The sequence below is a fragment of the Orycteropus afer genome, unplaced genomic scaffold (assembly GCF_000298275.1).
Source record: "Orycteropus afer afer isolate SDZICR_OR568_19922 unplaced genomic scaffold, OryAfe1.0 scaffold00323, whole genome shotgun sequence".
Taxonomy (NCBI): Eukaryota; Metazoa; Chordata; class Mammalia; order Tubulidentata; family Orycteropodidae; genus Orycteropus; species Orycteropus afer.
The window spans coordinates 2,941,036-2,962,904 of NW_006921910.1; the positions used below are offsets into that span (position 1 = coordinate 2,941,036).

At 49.4% G+C, this 21,869-nt stretch overlaps 1 protein-coding gene across 1 annotated transcript in view; it reads right to left on the reverse strand.

Annotated features, from left to right (window-relative positions):
• Window positions 1-19,693, reverse strand: part of POC1A (POC1 centriolar protein A) — an 82,354-nt gene extending 62,661 nt beyond the window's left edge. The window contains exons 1-6 of the mRNA XM_007952086.1: window positions 19,564-19,693; window positions 18,320-18,491; window positions 17,724-17,903; window positions 11,979-12,086; window positions 11,522-11,637; window positions 4,122-4,255 (exon numbers count right to left, since the gene is read on the reverse strand). Coding sequence (XP_007950277.1) covers window positions 4,122-4,255; window positions 11,522-11,637; window positions 11,979-12,086; window positions 17,724-17,903; window positions 18,320-18,480 — 699 coding nt within the window. The 5' untranslated portion in view covers window positions 18,481-18,491; window positions 19,564-19,693. The remainder of the gene's footprint in view (window positions 1-4,121; window positions 4,256-11,521; window positions 11,638-11,978; window positions 12,087-17,723; window positions 17,904-18,319; window positions 18,492-19,563) is intronic.
• Window positions 19,694-21,869: the final 2,176 nt, after the last annotated feature.

The following is a 21,869-nucleotide window of genomic DNA, read 5'->3' on the forward strand; positions in this document are numbered from 1 at the left end:
GCAGCAGCTTCCTGTAGCTGGCTTCGCTGCTGGCATCCGCCCCTTTTCACAGAACGGAACAGAAGCATGAGAGAGCTGCTGTCCTGCCTAGGAAATGCCATGGGCGGTCTTCCAAGTCCAAGCCAAAAAGTTTCCTGGGTTCCTCCCTGCTGGGTTATGTAGCTGCGACACCAGAACACAAGTGGCCACAAGGCTGGTCAGCATCCACACAAACCAGTGATCTCAAAACAGGAGTGAAATCACAACTTAAGTTTTAAAACCCGTACGTATGAGCAAGTGAGTATGGTGGAAATGGCAGAGACTTGAGTACTTGTCCCAGCTCTGTCAGCCTAAGCTGTACAAGAGCCCTGCAGGTCCAGACTTCTCCCTGGATCTCAGTTTCCCCACCTGGACTTAAAAGTACCTTCAAATCTGCCCTCTTTATCTATGGGAAAGAATCCCTTGACCCAGACCCACTCTGAAGTCCTGGGGCTGCCCAGCCACATGATTTAGGAAGTGGCTGGTGGCAGCTGTACTCCATCAGGCACTCGGCCACCAGTCTCCCATTACATCACCACCTCCCGCAGTAGAATGCCAAGTTACCAAACAGCACAGCTGTCCATCTCCCCAGACTCTGCAAGTAGAGAGCCTATGAGCACCACTAACCCACTGCTGGGTACGGAGGCCACCAGTACAGAGCTCCAGCCCACCGTCAGCCTTGCCCCCAGCATGACATCAACCCTCCAGCTGGGGCTCAGCAGAGGGTGACACATGCCCCAAAAGTGTCAAGGGGGGCCTCAAAGAGCTTCTTCCCAGAAATGAGCCAGCTGGCCAACAGTCTCTCACAAACCCTCATGAGTCCTAGATGTCCTTGAACATGCTAGGTACTACATGGCCTCGCCTCCAGGGATTTCTCTCTCCCCTTAGGGTGAAGAATGCTGAAAGTACCGTGGACTGCTAAAAGAACTAACAGATCTGTCCTGGAGGAAGTGCAGCAGAATGCTCCTTGGAAGCAAGAATGGCCAGACTTCGTCTCACCTATTTTGGTCATGTTGTAAGAAGGGACCATTCCCTGGAGAAGGATGTCATGCTTGGTAGGGTGGAGGGTTGACAAAAGAGGGGGAGGCCTTCAAGGAGATGGATTGATACGGTGGCTGCGATGATGGGCTCAAGTATAGCAGGGATTGTGGGGCTGGCACGGGATCGGGCAGTGTTTCGTTCTGCTGTGCATGGGGTTGCTATGAGTCAGAAACGACTCAACGGCACTTAACAACAACAACAACAACTTAGGGCGGAATGCAGCAGCCCCTGCTCTTGGCCAAGAACCTCCACAAGGACTAAACATTCAGCATTCAGCCCAGCAATGGCCTCTTTATTTTAACCAACTGACCAAATTAAGGCTGCTTGGCTGCACTACCCATCCTCAGGAAGCCAATATTGGCTGACTCTGAATTTCTCTAAGCCCAGGGGCAGAGTCAGGCCCAACAAAGGAGCCACAGCAAATCCTGGCAAACCTCAGGGCCAAGGTTGCCAGCTTGGGGCCACCAAGGGTGGGCTGGGCATTGTTTGGGGGTAAATAATGCTCTCTCAGCTAGACCTGCCTCACACACGCTCGTACACTCGCACCCCAACACCAGCCCAAAGACCAGACTCTTCACTCATGACAGTGCTTCCATGCCATTGGTAAATTCCCAGAAGAATGACCTCTCAATGCAATGACCCCATTCTGCAGAGAAGCAAGGAAAACAGGCCAGCCCTACAAACGTCAGACACCTCTCCACTGAGGCCTGCTGTGGGAACCAACACCAAGCTGACTACGAGTCAGGGGTGCATGGAGGTCTCCCCCTGAGTCTTGAAGCCAGGAGGAGGGCAAGGAGAGAACCAGCATTCTCTAGAAAAGAGGCAAGGGGTTATGGCAAGTGCAGGGGTGGGGCAGAGTCAGAGCGGCCCTAGCTGGGCTCCCACCTTCTTGAATCAGCCCGCAGAACCCTCAGCGAGCCGGCGCAGGGCAGCATAGCCTGCCAGGCCCAGGGGGGCTCCCACTTCTGGCACTGGTGCCTATACTACTCCACAGTAGAGCTGGGTGACATGGGTATCCCAGAAGGAAGAACCCCGAAGACCTGTGGCAAATCAAATATCTGTATGCCGCAGTAACTCTGGAGCAGGGACAGACAAAAATATGTGCCTTGCACTCTGGCTCCTGTCCTCTCTGAGCTGCACCTTGTGGGGCAGAGGCAGGGCCAGCCTCTTCACCACACCCCTCAAGCACCTTGTCCCCTCAGCCCTGTCTACCTCCCCAGGGAGTTGCTTACTCCCTAAGCTGGAGCCCTGCCCAGGGCCCAGCACAATGGGGTGGAAAGCGAAGGGGGAGATGGTAAGACCAACAGAAGTGAAGTCATTGCTCTTTTCTCTTTTTTGCTCTGGTACTGTGAGCTTGGCACCTTGAAGAAACGACCCAACAATTCCATAGAGCCACTTCCTGGTCTCCACGCCCCAAACCACAAACTGTCCCTCTGCCGTGTTTCCACGCTTCCAGGCTCAACAGCGGACAAGCAGCTGTGCAAGGAGATGCCCCAGGAGCTCCATCTCACTCCCCGGGTTGTTCTTTATGTGTCTGATGCAGTGCTAGGACACAGCGAGGAGCATCTTAGAGAGCACATTCAAGTGTGCACAGAGCAAGGGGGGGGGGGCGTGTTTGAAGAACCCTCACAAAGAAACATTTTTGGATGATCACTGATGCACATCTGTGTGCATCTTGCTTTTGTGTATTGCTTTTTTACTTTGGGAGGGAGAAGAGAGGTAACAGGATTCACAGGGTTTTCAAAAGCCCTCTTGGTAACTAGATCCGAGAGGGGTTACATGTGAGACTAAATAATTGACTTGCCAAGGAGCTAACAAGGGTGGCTCCCTGGCAAGGGGATTACATGCTTGTGACAGGACCAGCTGTCCCTGGCCCAGCTGTATATTACGTCTGGCTTCACGGCCCACCCAGTGTAAACAGGCCCATTGGCTCCACACACCAGATGGGTCTCTGACAGGGAAGACCAGGGGCCACCATAAGGCTGAAGGTAGCATGAGGAAGAAGTTCCTGGCCCCCAACTGTGGCCAAATGGCCCCCGTGTGCACTAACTCAAATGGCAGGGGGATCCAGAATGACAGCTCAGAGAACCCTGGGCTGGGCAACTTCCTCCGCACCCCCCCCCCCAGGCTACATGAGCACTCAGGCCTTACTAACCCTTCAGGACCTGTGCCCACTCTCCACCCTGCCTCCCTCTTGCTCACAGGTAGGGAAAGGGATGAACTTACATCTCTGGACTCAGGCCCCCTGCCCCACTTGGGGATGGTGACAACATCCTACCAGGAGACATCCTGATGACTGTTATGCTCAGCAGAAGACAATTCAGCCACACTTCCTGAGAGTGTGCGTGAGAGGCCCATGCCCAGGCCAGCAGCTGGGCAAAGCCCTAAGTAGCCCACTCAGGTCCAGGAACCTGTGTAGCCTGACCGTTGCCCATCCAGAGAGTCGCAGGCCCCCTCCCGGGCTTTGGTGATGGCTCCCAGAGAAAGAAAACCTTTGCTCCATTGATTCAATTCCAAAAATTCCCCAAACAACTAACATGCAGGAGATTCTACTCTGTCACACCAGCCTTTACCAAACACTTGTCACTGTCTTTGTCTCCAAAGGCATCAATGTCTGCCTGTCCCAGAGCCCTCAGAAGACCCCAGAGGTGACTCAGGGCATGGACTTCAGAACTCCATTCAACTAAGGAACTACAGGATTCCTCAGGCCATTAAGGGACAGATCCATTCAGACTCCCTTGAGAGGAAGTTTGCCCACCATCACCAGATGCCACCCCCAACCCACCTCTACCTTTTTAACTTCCATCCTCCCTTCTCAGCAGTATGGGTACCAGGCCTCGCATGTCTGGCCAAGGTCACAGGAAAAGGCCTCTGTCCTCCCATCTTCCTGTGGCCTTATGGGACAAATCCATTTCCACATCTCACTCCCATACCCAGGCTATGAGGACACTACAGCAGCTGTGCCCAATGGGCTCTAAGTCAAGGCCACATGAGGTCCTCAGGCCTTGAGAGGCACCTCCACCCCACTCTGTGCTGTGCAGTGCCAGGCTGATGCCCCTTACCTGGTGCCCGTGGAGCGTGTAGAGCAGCCGGCCTTCCATCAGGTCCAGGATCTTCAGGGTAGAGTCACTGGAGGCCGTAACCAGGTAGTTTCCCGAGGGGTGGAAAGAGAGGGCGTTCACCGCTGCACTGTGTACTGGGGGAAGGACATCTGTCAGGCTCTGGCTGGAGGCCCAGGGAGCATAGCCGAAGCCTGCAGATGAGCAGTCAGGGCCAAGAGGGGCTAGGCCAGGGTGGTCTTTGCTCAGAGGAGCTTGGGAGGAGCCCCACAAGGATTTCTCAGGAAAGCAGCATGTAGAGAAGACAAGTGAAGATCCCTCCAGAGCCAAAGGCAGGCAGTGGGGGATGGAGGGCAGGTAGAGGCAAGTGAGGCAAGGCTAGAGAAAGCAAATGATTCCTCTACCCTCTCCCATTACACCAAGCAGTCATGCTGGAGCAGAAAGAGTGCTCAAATACAATATACATTTAATACAGCACATTTAAAATAACTTACTGCTATTTTAGAAAAACCAAATGTAACATTAAAAAAAAAAAAAAAGAAACAGTTGCTATGGTGGTGATTCTAACTCATAGTGACCCCATGTATGTCAGAGTAGGGCTGTGCTCCATAGAGTTCAATAGCTGATCTTTTGGAAATAGATTGCCAGGCCTTTCTTCTGTGGCACCTCCAGGTGGACTTGAACCATCAACACTCAGTTAGAAGCAAAGTGCTTAACCATTTAACTACAAATGTAACATGTTGTGCTTGTTATTAGGTGCCAACGAGTCAATTCAGACTCATAGCATCTCTCTAGAACACACTAGAATTGCCCTATATGGTTTCCTAGGCTGTAATCTTTATAGAAGTAGATTGCCAGTTCTTTCCTCTTGCAGAATCAATGGTGGGTTCAAACCACTGACTTTTCAATTAGCCACCAAGTGCTTAAGCATTGCACAACCAGGGCTCTTTAAATAGTAACATGTTATTGTTATTTGCCACCAAGTCAAATCTGACTCATAGTGACCCCAGGTAACAGTTTAGAACAGCCTCACAGGATTTACTAGGCTGTCATCTTTACAGGAGCAGATCACCAAGTCTTTCTCTTGCAGAGCCACTGGTTGGATGTAAATCACCAACTTTAGGTTAGCAGCCAAGCACTTAACCAACGAACTACCAGGGATACTTAAGTGTAGCATACCTGTTGCCACTGAGTCAATTCCAACTCAAAGCGACCTGGTATTACAGAGAACTGCCCTGTAGGATTTCCTAGGTTGTAATCTTTATAGACAGCCACATCTTCCTTGGAGCAGCTGGTGGGTTTTGGTTACCAGGCATGTGCTTAGTCACCGTGCCACTGGGGCTCCTTGGAATGCCAGTACAATACCAGTGTCCTCTAGGAGAGGATATGTGCAGGGCAGTTGAGTAAATGACAAGACATGCTCAAAAGCCAGTGGGACCTGCGGTGAAATCCCAGCCTTCTCACTGGCCCACGTTATGACCTTGAGCAAGCACCCTGACCACACTGACTGACCTCAGTTTCTCCATCTGTACCACAGCACCTACATCTTAGGGGTGCTGTAGGGATGCTGCTGTCAATTTAACCCTGTGAGACTTTTGCACAGAGAGCCCTCAGACCCCAGAGCCAGCATGGATATCCCTCTCTTCTGACTCCCAGCATCTAACTCCAGGCCCTACCGTTTTACTCACTCAACAGTTCAACCTTGTTCATGATTCTCCTTATACCACCGCCACCCCAAGCCCAAGACCCACCATCTCTCCTGTTGTCCCTCACTCTTCCAGATCTGGCCATGCTGGCCCTATAAACCCCTCAAGCTGTGGGACCTTTCTATCCTTTGCTCCTCATAGGCCTAGGAGACTCTCGCCCCTTCTCTTTCCCCAACCTCAAAGTCACCTCTTCCAGGAAGCCTCCCATGGCCTACCCCACGAGGCTACTCCTTCATTTGTCCTCCTGCAGCACCATGAGGCAACTACCAGTGCACTCTTTAGAGCAGTGGTTTTACATCTGTGTGGCTCTGATTCACATCTGGCTCCTCCATGAGACCACAGCTCCATCAGGCAGGGGGCATGCAGGGTCTGTCCCTGGCTCCTGGCTCAGTGGGACTCAGAAAATGGTTGAACAGTTGGTGCTCAAGCTGGGTGCCCAGCAGCCTCAGCCAGTCATGCAGCCCTCCCTTGAGGCCAAGGTACATTCTAGGTGGAGCTGGCAGAGCTGGCAGAAGTAGGCAGGATGAAGTAACACCATAGCTAATAATGAAGCCAGCAGCATCACAGCCTTAGACAGCTGCAGAGAACAACCCCACAGCCTTCACACCCCTTACTATAGGCCTGGGGAGGGAGACTAGTAGGGCTGAGATAGCTGTGACCCTGCTGTGTCAGAGTTATCACAAACAAAGGCAAATGCTAAAACCACTCCTCATCCTGGCACCATGAGCTGCAGGAATTGCTACTGGACCAGGAACCACACCAGCCTTGGATGGTCCTCAATGCAGTCCACAGGGGCACACAGAGCCACTCAGATGCCAGTCCAGCTGATGTGCTGTACTGGGGACTGTGGATGCATGTTCCCAAGCACACTTTAGGGAGACAGCCAGGGGCTTACATAACCTGATATTTATATCTGATCTCACTCCAAGTGCCAGCTACTCCAGGAGGTGGTCTGGAGAGGGGCCTGGGGGACAAGTACTGAGTCCCCCTGTCCTACACACTCACCACACTCAAGCCATAGAGCTTGAGTATTTACCCATACTCAAGGCATGCTGAACAGGGGAAGAAAGCTCCAGCCAACCACAGCAAAGATCTAACAGGTACCATAGATGGAAGTAGGAAGATGGGGCAATCTACCTCCGTAGTGATACGGCCTCGGAAACCCAAGGAGGGGTCGCTATGAGTCGGGTCAGACTCGATGGCACATAACAACAAAGATGGAAGTGAAAGACTATTAGAAACACAGAGAATGGCCCTCACTCCTCATGTGTAGAGGTAAAGGGAAGCCCCAGACAGAGAACAGGAATGGCCTCTGGGGAAGTAGGCATGGGGCACTACTAATTTTTATTCCACATGCTTCAAGAATATTTAGTAAAATATGGCAAAAACCACCTGAGTACAGCCACATATGATTACTACAACTGGTTGACTAATTAAAAATGACATCTCCCCCCCCCCCCCAAAGAGTGTATCTTGCTTCAGGAGGCAGGAGGTCAGGTCTAGCCCACCTGGCCTTGCAGGCTCATACCTCTGGTGAGCCAGCTGGTCCTTGAGTGCCAGAGACACACTGGTGCCCAAGGAGGAGGACAGGCCCCATGCTACAAAGGGCTCAGCCTATTTGCCAGGGTGGCTCTTGTGACACACATTACCAGTGACATGGCCTCTTTGGGTCTCTGAAGGGCTCTGGATTCAAACAATGAAAGTGCTCTTCAAACAATGAAGGGACACCCAAAATATTTTCTCTTTCCTAACGCCCACTTTAGGAACAGGGAGGAAATAGCCAGTGAGCCACCAGCTCAGGTGAGACAATGTACTGCCTCCAGATGAACGGTTTCTTTCCAGCTCAAAACTCCAAGGAAAAGTTGTGGGCCTTGCAGCCTGAACAGCTGCCTAAAAACCCTCCATGTCTGATGAGGGGGTGAGGTAAGAGTCCATGCGTGCACTAAGGACACCAAGTTCTGACTTGGCTTCTGGAGAGGGCCAAGCCAAGCCCTACAGACAGCCAGCCAAGGAAACCACTTCTCCTAGGAAGCTGGGGCAAGAAAATGCCAGGAGTTATCACAGGGTAAGGAAGCAGCGTGGGATATGGCCATAATGCCAGACTCGGAGGCCTTGGGCTGATAACCCAAGTTCACAGCTTCCCAGCTACGTGGCCATGGGCAAGGTTAACACTGCCCACCTGTATGTGTTGGAGGGAGAGCCCTGCCTGGCTGACCACCAGCCTGTCACCGGATAATGGGCCAGTCTATGCCTATGTAGCGCAAAGCACACGATGGTTCCGGGGTGGGGGCTGTTCAAATGTCTGAACAGTCCTAACGTGGGCTTGGAGCATATGGAGCTTCACCCACCCCCACAGGGGTTGGTACTCCCAGGGCTCCACCAGCACTGCCGGCGCCTGGTAGAATTAGGAAATCAGAACTGCTTCCCGCAGTGACAGGCCAGAGCCAAGAAACTCCTTGTCTGAGAGTGAATGGCACCAAAAAGCCCCCAGGGGTGACACAGACATCGCTGTATCCTTAAACTCTTTCCCTTGGGTTTCCTAGAGATCAGAGACCACAGACACCTCAGGCATCTGCTGCCAGACAGCTGAGAGCCCTTCCTGGCCTCCAAACAGACTTTCACTGCACCTGTAGGGTAGGGGGAAGCTGCTGCTAATGGGCTGGGGGAGCCTCACAGGGAAAGGGCTTCAGCCACGGAGCTCTCTGAAGAAGCGCCTACACCTGACTGGCCCATCTAGGTCCCTCCATCAGCAGAGAAGGTACACCCCGCCCCCATGCCAGCTCAGGTCAACCTGGCTGGGGGATCCGTTTGCTGCCCTGTGAATACCCTTTACACACCATGCATTGGGCAGAGGGCTGCGGAGGGGGCACCTAGCTATGTTGACAGGATACTCTAAGCTCCTCTAAGCCTCTGATCTAGACTAGGAATGAGACGCTGCAGCTTGCCATGTGGCTCCATCTGTCACCAGAGGGAAGAACAGCAGCAAAGCAGACTGAACCCTCAGTAGAGCCATCAGCTGCTTGCACCTGGGGGGGCCACTCAGCACACAACCCTGGTGCTCATCCCCCGCCACCACAACCTCCTCAGCACTGCCAGCCACTGAGTGCCTGCCCCCACCCACCACTGAGCCTACTCCTGACAGAACCCCAAGGACCTCTTCCCAGCACCCACCACTCTCCTCAACTGCTCTGCATCACCCACTCACCTGACCACCCACTTCGTGACACTGTTTTCTTTCATTCCCCTGGCTCTGTCCCTCCCAGTGCCCCACTGATGGGAGGTAGGGCAGACCTAGTGGCCCCTCAATTTCAGGACCCGAAGATGTAGCCTCCATCCAGCTAGATCCAATGTCAGCATCTGCCTCTATTCAAGCTCCCCAACCCACGCCACCAGCCTGACCCCTCCCCCATTGTCACATCTAGCCCTCAACTGGATATAACGTATTGACAGCCTACTACCAGTCACCTAGGCACACCAGCCCCCTGCCCAAGCCAGTGATCTGAACTACCTTCCTCTCAGATGCCTCTCATCCTTTTGTTCCTCAAGTGACAGGGCCAATTACCATATCACCAGCCAGCCATGTCCTTAGGACCCAGGCCAGACCAAGGAATTCAAAGCCCTCCCCAAAGGGTACCAGCTGCTGCACCCTCCTTACACCAGGCCCAGGGTCAGCAGAGATCCTCTCCTCCCAATGCCACAACAGTCAAGACCCATGTGGAGTGAATCAAATGCCCAGCTCTGTATTACAATCCTTATGTGGATTCTCCCACCAGGTCTGTGCAAACCTGATGAGGAAAGCACTATTATTGGACCTTTTACAGACAGAGAACAGAGTCTGTGCTGATGTCCTTCCCTTCTGCCCTCTCCCTGTCCAAGCCCCACCCTAGCCATTCCTGCCCAGCACTCCTCCCCACCTGTCCCACCCCCTAGCCCTTAACTCAGGCCTGGCCAAAGGCAGAAGATAGGCTTCTGAGCCTGCAGAAGGGAAGGGAGAGGTGTGGTCTCCACGTGGAGGACAGACCTGGTTGTTGCCCTGTCAGAAGCCTTTCTGAGAGAAAGAGCCTGAGTGACAAACCCCAGGGCCCTATTGTGTGGAGGAAAGAGCCCTCTTGTGGCTGGCTCCTGCCACCTGGTGGTAGTGTTGGGTACTGCAAGCCTTGACCATGCAGGCTGGCTTCCCCAGGAGACCAGAGTCCTGGATACCAGGAATGAGATCTTTAGCATCATCTGTGCTATTGTCATCGTCACTAACATTGTACCTAGTTCCTGTTCTGTGCAAATCTCTTGATATGGACCAACTCAGTAATCCTCCTAACACCACCCTGTGAGACAACAACTATCACTGTCTCAGAGGGCCCAGAGGAGTCAAGTGACTTACCCCAGGTCACACAGCTAGGAATGCCAGAGCTGGCTACAGAACCCATCCTCCACCACATGCTCTTTAAGATCAAGTTCTTTTCTGTCTTCCTGGGAGGTCTGCTCGCTCTTCTACTGCCATTTGAGCATCTGAGAACCAGCCAGGAAAAGGCTTGAGGGGGAAGGGGGCAGGAGGAGTTCAACTCAAGCCCCACACCTTTTTCCAGTCACGTTCTTCCTGTTTTCACACCTAAGTTTTGAAAGTGAGCCCACAGACTTATAAATGGGTCCCAAACCAACCACCACAGTTCACACAACTCCAGTTCTGACTCCTCCTGGTCTCAGCCCTGAGCCCAGTCTGCCCACCCCTGTTTTGCCTACTTCACGACTTCCAATTCCTCCTGTGGTCCCTTACCAGCTTCCCTCCCCAAGCCTCATCCCCGGCACTGAGGGCCTCATCACCCTGTCCAGCCATACTCATGCAGACCAGTTCTACACCCACAATACCCTTAGCTACCTTACCGTCATCATATTCAACCCAACCTGGAGCCTGACCCCAGACCATGTGCATTGCCCTGCCTTCCGAAGGCGACAAATGAATTGAGGGAAGAGCCCTGGGTCTGGCTCTAGAGTCTGGTCTCTAGCTAGGTCCACTCTCCCTCAATGGTTCATAGATCCACATCTGTGGAAAACACCATGGGACCAGAGGTGGCCAAGGTCCCACCAATGCTGACCTCTACTAATAGCCCTGGCCCCTTCACCACAGATCATCCTGGGGGGATAAAGCCTCCATTACAGGGGGAGGTGAGTGGCGTGAGTCCACAGAACCTCAAGGGAAGCCCTGGCCAGATATCCACTGAGGCTCCCTGTCTGGCCCTGCAGTGTGCATGAGGCTCTGCTGTCTCATGGGTGGGCACCAAGGGGCCTGGCTGTTATTGTTGTTATGTGCCATCAAGTCAGACCCGACTCATAGCGACCGCTCCTTGGGTTTCCGAGGCAGTATCACTACAGAAATAGATGCCCCATGTTCCTTCCGAGGAGTGGCTGGTGAGCTTGAACCGTCAGCCTTCTGGTTAGCAGTCAAGTGCCTTAGGCACTATGCTACCAGAGCTTCAAGGGGCCTGGCAGAAGCCAGGAAGCACCATGCTTATTTTGTGACCAAGGTTCCAAACCAGGAGAGCAGTGCCACAGACTACCCACCCCTGGAGATCCCAACAGGTCTAGACTCTACCCACCCACCAAGGCCATCTTCACACAGCACAGGCTGTTTAAGCACCATAGCAATGAACTAGACCCCTGGCACCAGCATGGCCCCATAGTGAGAAGCCACTGGACACTCACACTGATAATGCTGCAGCAGCCGATGAGTCCGCACATCCCATACCTTCACAGTGTTGTCCATGCCGGCAGCAGCAATGCACGTGCCACTCGGGTGGAAGTCCACATAAGTGACAAAGCTGGAAGACAGGGCAGCCACATGCTATAGGTCTTCCCTGGCCCAAAACAGATGTGAAGATGTCCAACATATTCCCATCCTGTACATCTGCTCACACTGCTCCTTCATCCCAGAACACTAGCTCTCCCGTCATGCTTCTTTACTAGGTGGCCAAGGGGGAGCAAGGAGACACTGTAATTTGAGGTGGACTCATCAAAGACAAGTCCCAGTGACACTTTTTAAACTATAAGTGGAGAACGCTGCCTTCAGTCCCAAAGGTCAGTTGGGTGGCTCTGGGTTTTCAGTAACAGAGCCTTTTGCTTGAGTGTCCTATGGGGAGAAGAGGGTGTGTGGATGACTCACCCGCCATGCTCACAGTACGAGTAGACACACTCCCGGCTGGTCTTGTCCCACAGCTTGACAGTCTTGTCATCACTAGCGGACACAATGAGCCGCCCATCGGGGGAGAATCTGCACCAGGCAGAGCACCAGTCAAGCCACTGGTCAGCAGACAGGACAGGCACCACACATCATGTTCCATGCTGTACCCTCCCCTGCAATGCCCACAGCCTGACCTAGCAACTGCCCAGGTCACATATCCTTCTCTGACCCCAAGTGATCCCAGGCAAGTGGCTTCCCCACTGTATCTGTGAGGGGGTAAGAATGGGGTCCGTTACAGAGCAGGGTTGGTACAGAGAACAATACTGCATGAAAGCCCAGCACTACACAGGGCAACATGGGGCTAGTGCTGACCACCAGCATCGTTAACACTATGGTGACTGCAATCCCACCATCAGCATCAGTTATCCTGTACCCAGGTCCTCTCAAGTCTACATTTGACTATGCATCTGGATCAACAAAACAGAACCCTCTGACAAAAAGGCAGGGAGGTCCTAAGGACCCACAACCAAAGGCCCAATGTGGCCCTGACACCCCCAATTTGTTGGCCTGGCCTCCTGTTCTCAGGAAACTGATTACAAGATCCCTCTAGAACAACCAGGGACCTCCCTAAAGGAAAGAGCGCTCCTAGTGGGATACCACTCGTCTGTCAGTTTGTCATACTGTTGTGGCTTGTGTGTTACTGTGAGGCTGGAGGCTATGCTACCAGTATTTCAAATACCAGCAGGATCACCTATGACGGACAGGTTTCAGCAGAGCTTCCAGACTAAGACAGACTGGGAAGAAGGAAGGGGCCATCCACTTCTCAAAGAATTGGCCAGTGAAAACCTTATGAATAGCAGTGAAACACAGTCTGATATATTACTGGAAAACTTTATGAATAGCCCTGAAACACTGTCTGATATAGTGCCAGAAGATGAGCCCTGGAGGTCCGAAGGCACTCAAAATACGACTAGGGAAGAGCTGCTTCCTCAGAGTAGAGTGGACCTTAATGATGTAGATGAAGTAAAGCGTTCAGGACCTCCATTTGCTGATGTGGCATGACTCAAAATGGGAATAACATCTGCAAACATCCATTAAAAATCAGAACATGGAATGTACAAAGTATGAATCTAGGAAAACCAAAAGTTGTCAAAAATGAAATGGAATGCATAAAGATTGATATCATAGGCATTAGTGAGCTGAAATGGACTGGTTTTGGTCATTTTGAATAAGACAACCATATGATCTACTATGCCAGGAATGACGAATTGAATAGGAATGGCATGGCATTCATTGTCACAAGGAATGTTTCAAGATCTATCCTGAAGTACAATCCTGTCAGTGTGATAGGATAATATTTATATGCCTATAACAAAGACCAGTTAATACTACTATTATTCAAATTTACGCACCAACCAACAAAGCCAAAAATGAGGAAATTGAAGGTTTTTACCAACTTCTGCAGTCTGAAATTAACCGAACATGCAATCAAGATGTGTTGATTATCATTGATGATCGGAATGCAAAAGTTGGAAACAAGAATCACTGGTAGTTGGAAAATACGGTCTTGGTGATAGAAATAATGCCGGAGATCACATGATAGAATTTTGTAAGACCAATGACTTATTCATCGCAAATATCTTTTCACAACAACATAAATGGCAGCTATACAGGTGGACTTTACCAAATGGAGTACACAGGAATCTTATCAACTACATCTGTGGAAATAGGCAATGGAGAAGCTCAATATCTTTAGCCAAAACAAGGCCAGGAGCTGACTGCGGAACAGACCATCAACTGCTAATATGCACATTCAAGATGAAGTTGAAGACAATTAAAACAAGTTTATGGGAACCAAAATACGACCTTGATCATGTCCCTCCTAAATTTAGAGACCACCTAAAGAATAGATTAGGAGCTCTGGTGGTGTAGTACCTAAGGCATTTGACTGATAACCAGAAGACTGGTGGTTCAAACCCATTAACCACTCCTCAGAAGGAAGACTGGGCAATCTACTTCTGGAGAGATACCACCTCAGAAACCCAAGGAGGGGTCACTATGAGTTGGAACTGACTCGATGGCAGTCAGTTTTTTTTTTTTTTTTTTGGAAGAACAGATTTGATGCACTGAACACCAATGACCAAAAAGAAGAGGAACTGTGGGATGACATTAAGAATATCATCCATGAAGAAAGCAAAAGGTTGTTAAAAAGACAGGAAAGGATGAAAAGACCAAAATGGATGTCAGAAGAGACTCTGAAACTTGCCTTTGAAGGAAGAGCAGTTAAAGCAAATGGAAGAAATGACAAGATAAAAGAGCTGAACAGATGATTTCAAAGAGCATCTTGAGAAGACAAAGCCAATAATTTTAATAAAATGTGCAAAGAGCAGGAGTTAGAAAACCAAAAGGGAAGAACATGCTTGGCATTTCTCAAGCTGAAAGAACTGAAAAAAAAATTCCAGTCTCAAGTTGAAATATTGAAAGATTTTATAGGCAAAATATTGAATGAGGCAGGAAACATCAAAAGAAGATGAAAGGTGTGATCCTCAGCCTATACAACTATGAGACCAGAAGAACTAGATGGCTCCCAGCCACCACTGTCAACCACTCAGAGGAAGAAGGGGGATCTATGTAGGAGATACTGGATAGAGTGGGAGAACAATGTGGAACAAACCTCAAAATCATTTGGAAAAAAAAGAGGGGGGGGACCAGCTTTGCTGCTCTGATAGAACCTGGTGGAACCACTGAGACTATGGCCCCTAGCTGCCCTTCAGGTCTGGAATTGAACCCATACCTGTAGCTTCCAGCCAAACAAAAGACAGGCATATGAGTTGAACATGTACCTGAAGTAGACAGACTCCTTGGAGAGAACAATCATGGGAGAAAGAGAGGCTGTTTATGCACAGGGAGAAAGTTCAGGGGGCAGGAGTGCATGGAGGGATGGACACAGGGAAGAGGTAACTATCAGGAGGAAGTGGGAGGGGAGCTGTTGCATTGGGGTAAATTGTAGTCAATGTCATGAGATAACGTGTGTGTGAACTGCTGTATGGAAAGTGAATTTGCTCTGTAAACATTCACCCAAATTACAATTTAAAAAAAAGAAGATGGAAGGCATACACAGAGTCACTACACCAAAAGGAATTGGTCGATGTTCATCCATTTCAGGAGGTGGCGTATGATTAAGAACCAGTGGTACTGAAGGAAGAAGTCGAAGCTGCACTGAAGGAATTGGTGAAAAACAAGGCCCCAGGAATTGACTGATACCCACTGAGATGTTTCAACAAACAGATGTCATGCTGGAGGCACTCACTTGTCTATGCCAAGAAATTTGGAAGACAGCTACCTGGCCAACTGACTGGAAAAGATCCATATTTGCACCCATTCCAAAGAAAGGTGATTCCAAAGAATGTGGGAACTATTGAACAATATCATTAACATCATGCGCAAGTAAAATCTTCCTGTAGATAACTGAAAAATGGTTGCAGTATTATATTGACAGAGAACTTTCCGAAATGCAAGCTGGATTCAGAAAGAGGACATGGAACGAGGGATATCATTGCTGATGTGAGATGGATCTTGGCTGAAAGCAAAGAATACCAGAAAGATGTTTACTTGTGTTTTATTGACTATGCAAAAGCATTTGATTGTGTGGATCATTAACAAATTATGGATAACATTTAGAAGAACGGGAATTCCAGAACACTTGATTGTGGCTCATCAGAAACCTATGCCCATAGCCCAGGAGGCTGTCGTTCAAACAGAACAAGAGGACACTGCATGATTTAAAATCAAGAAGGGGGTGCATCAAGATTGTATCCCTTTTACCATACTTATTGAATCTGTATGCTGAACAAATAATACAAGAAGCTGGACTATATGAAGAAAAGCATGGCACCAGGATTGGAAGAAAACTCATTAACAACCTGAAATACACAGACGACACAACTTTGCTTGCTGAAAGTGAGGATGACTTGAAGCACTTACTGATGAAGATTAAAGACTTCAGTCTGCAGTATGGATTACATCTCAATATAAAGAAAATGAAAATCTTCACAACTGGACCAATAAGCAGTATCACAATAAATGGAGAAAAGATTGAAGTTGTTAAAGAGTTCATATTACTTGGTTCCAAAATCAACATCAATGGAAGGAGCAGTCAAGATATCACACGACGTATTGCACTGGGCAAATGGGCTGCAAAAGACCTCTCTAAAGTGCTAAAGAGCAAAGTTGTCTCTGTGAAGACTAAGGTGCGCCATGGTATTTTCAATCACCTCATATGCATGTGAGAACTGTTGTTGTTGTCGTTGGACCCGACTCCAAGGCAGTATTCACTATGGAAGTAGATTGCCCCATCTTCCTTCCAAGGAGTGGCTGGTGGGTTTGATCCGTGAGCCTTCTGGTTAGCAGTCAAGTGCCTTAGGCACTATACTACCAGAGCTCCTATGTGAGAGCTAGACAATGAATAAGGAAGACCAAAGAAGAGTTGATGCTTTTGAGTCGTGGTGTTGGGGAAGAATGCTGAAAGTACCATGGACTGCCAAAAGAACTAACAAATCTGTCCTGGAAGAAGTGCAGTTGGAATGCTCCTTGAAAGCTAGAATGGCCAGACTTTGTCTCACTTACTTTGGTCATACTGTCAGAAGGCTATTCCCCAGAGAAGGCTATCATCCTTGCTAATGTGGAGGGTCAGGGAAAAAGGGGAAGGCCCTCAACAAGATGGACTGACACAGTGGCTGCAACAGTGGGCTCAAGTATAGCAAGGATTTTAAGGCTGGCACAGGACCGGGCAGTGTTTTGTACTATTGCACACAGGTTCACTATTACTCTGAGTCAACTCCATGGCACCTAACAACAATAACAGGGAGCCAAGCAACTTGTGTAGGGTCCCCAGAGAATCACAGCTCTCGAGTTCCTGACCTCTGACTCTCATGGTTTCCCAGTGTCCCCACACCATGCACCACCTACTCCCTTGCAGTAAAGAGATTTGACATAAGAAAGATCTGTTGAAAGGAACAGAATAAGCTGGAAGTAGGCACATCTGTGCCTACAATTCTCAAACTTTAAAAGGACCTTCAGGTCACCTGGCTCCCTACCCCCATAACACGCCCACACACATTAAGGGGAGGGCCAGCCTTTAGGCCAACCACACTCAGAAGTCTGTCCCACACTGGACTCCATCTGGCAGCTGAGGAATAAAATCTCCACCCAGGGAGCAGCACATCCCTGAGGAAAGCAGATCATCTTAGTGTTAGAGAGACTTGAGTCCAAAGGCCAGTTCTGCCCTATCCCCACCACGTGCCCTGGGATAAGATGCTACACAGAGCTAAGGCTCAGCTTCCTCGTCTGCAAAGTACGAACTGCAGCCATAGCTTGCAGGACTGATGTGACGAACAAGGAGTCAACGTATGGTGAGTGACGTTATCATTTTTCTTTGTCTTGTTGCTATAATTCATAAGTGGCCCCTGTTGATTTGGCTTGAGCTGCATCAGCAGATGTTGCAGGGCCATTGTGGCTGGCACTGGACTTACTTTTCATGCATCATCACACTAAAGCATCCCAACAACTTACAATGTAGGAACTACTATTATTTTCATTTACAAATAAGAAAAATGAGGCTCAGGGAGGTTAAAGAGTGGCTAAGTAGCTTGCCCAAGGTCATGATACTGACACTTGGCACCTGTCCCTCTGTACCCCTCAAGGGTTTCCAGGGAATTAGATACTCACTTGGCACAACGGACCCAGTTGATGTGCTGGCTCAAGGAGAACAGGAATTTCTGGCGATGGGTTGACCACACTTTGACTGTTTTGTCATCAGAAGCCGTCACGAGGGACTGGCTGTCGCTGCAGAAGTGGACGCTCCGCACCGTGGCCGTGTGTGCGCGGAACACAGTTGACTCGCCTTTGCTGCAAGGACAGGCAGCCAGAGAGTCAGGAGACCTAAGGCAGCAACAGGCAGGCCCACAGCACATAGAAGTTCTCCCTGCCCCTGCCCTGAAGGAGCCCCACCCAAAGTCAATTCAGGCCTGAGTGCCTCAGTCCCCAAAGAGAGGCCAGAGTCTCCCCAACAGCAGCAGCTCACTGTCCTCACCACGTGCACTCGGCAGCTGGCACTGGAACCCCTTCAAGGTAGGCCAAGGTCAGTTCAGTGCCTCCCTCCTGACCCAAGGGGAAGGTTCCAACTGAAGCCTAGGCTTCTTGTGGCACTTCGTCAGAAGCAGGGTGGAGGTCCCAATGATCAGTTAAGAGAGCTAGGATGGGGACTAGAGTGAGGGCAGCACAGGCACTAGCACCGGGTAAGCCCCTCAAAGTCTAGAACTCACACATTCGGTATCCAGATGCGGACAGTCTTGTCACGGGAGCCCGAGGCAAGCAGGTGGCCGGAGGGGGAGAAGTGCACACAGGTGACAGCATCCTTGTGGCCCGTAAAGCGGTAGGCACGTGACTGGGGCTTCATGTTCCAAACCATGAGGCATGAGTCCATGGAGCCACTGGCTGAGGAGAGTGGGTAACACTGTGGCCCAGGCTTTATACGGTACGGTACTGCCATCAAGTTGGACCCGACTCATAGAGATCCCTCCTTGGGTTTCCAAGGCAGTATCACTATAGAAGTAGATTGCCCAACCTTCCTTCCGAGGAGTGGCTGGTGGATTTGAATTGCCAGCCTTCTGGTTAGCAGTCAAGTGCCTTAGGCATTACACTACCAGAGCGCCTCAAGCCTCCACCTGGACAGTGGGGGGAGGGTGGGTGCAGATCACAGCCCCTGACAGATCCAGCTCCACCTGTCCCAGCATCTTCTGGGCAAACTGACCCCTGTGAGGTTCTAAGTCTCCCACAAGCACACCCTGTGGGCACTAGACAAGTCCTCCCAACACTGGACACCAGCCCACCCCAATGGGTCTTTTTCATGAAGAAGGCCTGCCTCAATCGAGAGGTCCCCAAAACAGGCCAAAAATAACTGCAACTCCCTCTTAACCTACAAGTATCATGAGGCCAACAGCCTCTAGGGCAGGGGACATTAGCTGTGGAATAAAAGCATAAGCCTCATCCATGACAGCAGGAAAGCTGCTGCCCTGACAGCTGTGTATGAGCCCCCAAGCAGCCAGGGGAGAGAGACACTCAGTTGCTGCACAAGGGTCATGGGGTGATGGGGTGCCAGGTCTGCTCAACATCCTTCTCACTGGCAGGTATCCTCAACAAAGTGTGCCTGGATTATTTGTGGACAACAGAGTCAGTAAAGACTCAAGGAAAAGGAGCAACTCCTTGGGACCTTTCCACAGTCCGGGCCCAAAAGACAACTGGGGTATGCAGGGAGAATCTCAGACCCCAGTCCCATCCTCAGAGGCTGTGTGACCTAATAAGGACCCTAACCTGAGCCTCACCCTCTGTGCGTATAAAATGAAGCTGTGAAGCCCAGCTCCATCAGCTGGCAAGCTGAAGCAAGATGCAGATCCAGAAGAACACTGTGTCTTTGCTGTGCTCTGCACCCTCCCAGCTCCACTCCCCTGGTGGAAACTCAGTTCACTCGCTCATAACCTATTGCCTGTGGCAGGATGCCTGCTCTTACCCAGCTGCTTCGTGTTGAGACTGAAGTCCACACTGGTAACTGCATCTCGGTGGCCCTTAAAATGCCTCTCCAGCGAGGGGTCCTCCTGGAGGAGAGTGTGGGTCAAAGGTGTAAAGTGTGAGTGAGGAAGAGGCTTCTCTGGGGGCCAAGACTCTTCCTGTAACAGGTACGGGGGCTTAAAAATGCTCAGGCATGATCTTATGAATAGACAATCCTAAGGAACCCATTAAAAAAACTACTAGAACTAATAAATGCGTTCAGCAAGGTTGCAGGATACAAGATCACTATATAAAAATCAACTGTATTTCCATACACTAGCAATGAACAAGCTGAAAAATAAAAATTTTAAATAAAAAAATCCATTTATAATAGCATAAAAAATACTTAGAAGTAAATTTAACAAAAAAAGTGCAAGACTGGTATAGTGAAAGCTACAAAACATCACTGAAAAACATTAAAGTCCTAGGTAAATGAGAAGACATCCTATGTTCACAGTTTAGAAGACAAAATAACATAAAGATGGCAATACTCACAAAGTGATCTACAGATTCAACACAATTCCTATAAAAATTTCAGCCACCTTTTTATGCTAAAATTAATAAACAAATCCTAAATGCAAGATACCTGGAATAGCCCAAATAATCTCCAAAAAGAACAAAGTTGGAGGACTCACACTTGCCAATTTCAAAACTTACTACAAAGCTATAGTAATCTAAACAGTGTGGTATTAGTATACAGACAGATATATAAACCAATGGAATTGGATTGAGAATCCAAAAATAAAGCATTACATCTATAGCCAATTGATTTTCAACTAGGGTGACAAGAGCATTCAATGGGCAAAGAGAGCTGGGACAATTAGATAGCCACACTGCAAAAAAAATGAAGTTGGACCCTTACTTCACACCATATACAAAAATTAACTCAAAATGGACCACAGATCTAACTGTAAGAGCCAAAACTTTAACTCTTAGAAGAAAAAAACAAAAACCAAAGCCACTACCCCAGAGTAGATTCTGACTCACAGTGACCCTACAGGACAGAGTAGACTGCTCCACAGAGTTTCCAAGGCTGGAATTTTGATGGAAGTAGACTGCCACATCATTCTCCCATGCAGCAACTGGTAGCTGGTGGATTTGAACTGCAGCCCTGCAGTTAGCAACCAAACACTTAACTACTGTGCCACCAGGGCTGCTTCTTCAGAGAACACACAGGGTAAATCTTTATCATCTTAGACTAGGCAATGATTTCTTAGGTATGACATCAAAACCACAAGCAACTCTGAACCCTGCGTGCAGCCGTGTCATTGTTCAGCAGCCTGCCATGCTCTGCTGATCCTAGGACTTTCAGTGGACTTGAATTAATGGCCTGCCATGTGGTTTGGTAATATCAGGACTGTGCCATTTTATTTGTCAACTTTGGGCTTGTCAGCCTCAACAGGCAGCAGCTGTCTGAGTGAAGAAAAGCCTCCAGCTTCAGTGGGCTGGGAGCAGGAGGCAGAGCTGAAGCCCAAGGTTGAGGGGCTTTCACCCAGCCCCTAGAGCCTGGCACTTTGAACTCATACTTAAAGCCTTCAAACTGTAAGAGAATAAACTCCTGTTTGTTAAAGAAAAAAAAAAAAAAAAAGATAACAATAATAAAAGCACAAGCAGCTTAAGAAAAAACAGATACATCAGACATCACCAAAATTAAAAACTTTTGTGCATAAAAGGGCACTATCAAGAAAGTGAGAAGACAACGTACAAAATGGGAAAAAATACTTACAAATCATGTTTGAATATGGTCTCCAAACCAAAAACCAACCTCACTGCCATCAAGATGATTCCAACTCATAGCAAACCCCATGTGTTCCCAAGGCTATAAATCTTTACGGAAGCAGACTGCCTCATCTTTCTTCCGCAGAACAGCTGGTGGGTTTGAACCACCAACCTTTCGGTTAGCAGCCAAATGCCTTAACCACTACACCACCAGAGCTTTTTATTATTATTATTATTATGAAAGTAAGTATTTATTCAAAACATTGTTCCACCTCCTACTTTAGCAAGTAGCAACTGGGATCTTAAAAGCTAGCAAGCTGCCATCTAGATGCAACGACGGGTCTCTCCTCGTCCAGAGCAAAGAAGAATGAAGAAAACCAAAATTTATGGAAACAATTAGTCCTAGCAACTGGTACAGCATCCGATCTGCAGCCTATACGACTATGAGACCAAAAGAACTAGATGGTGCCCAGCTACCACTGTCATCCACTTGGAAGGGGATCTATGTAGGAGATCCTTGATAGAGAGGGAGAACAATGTGGAACAAAA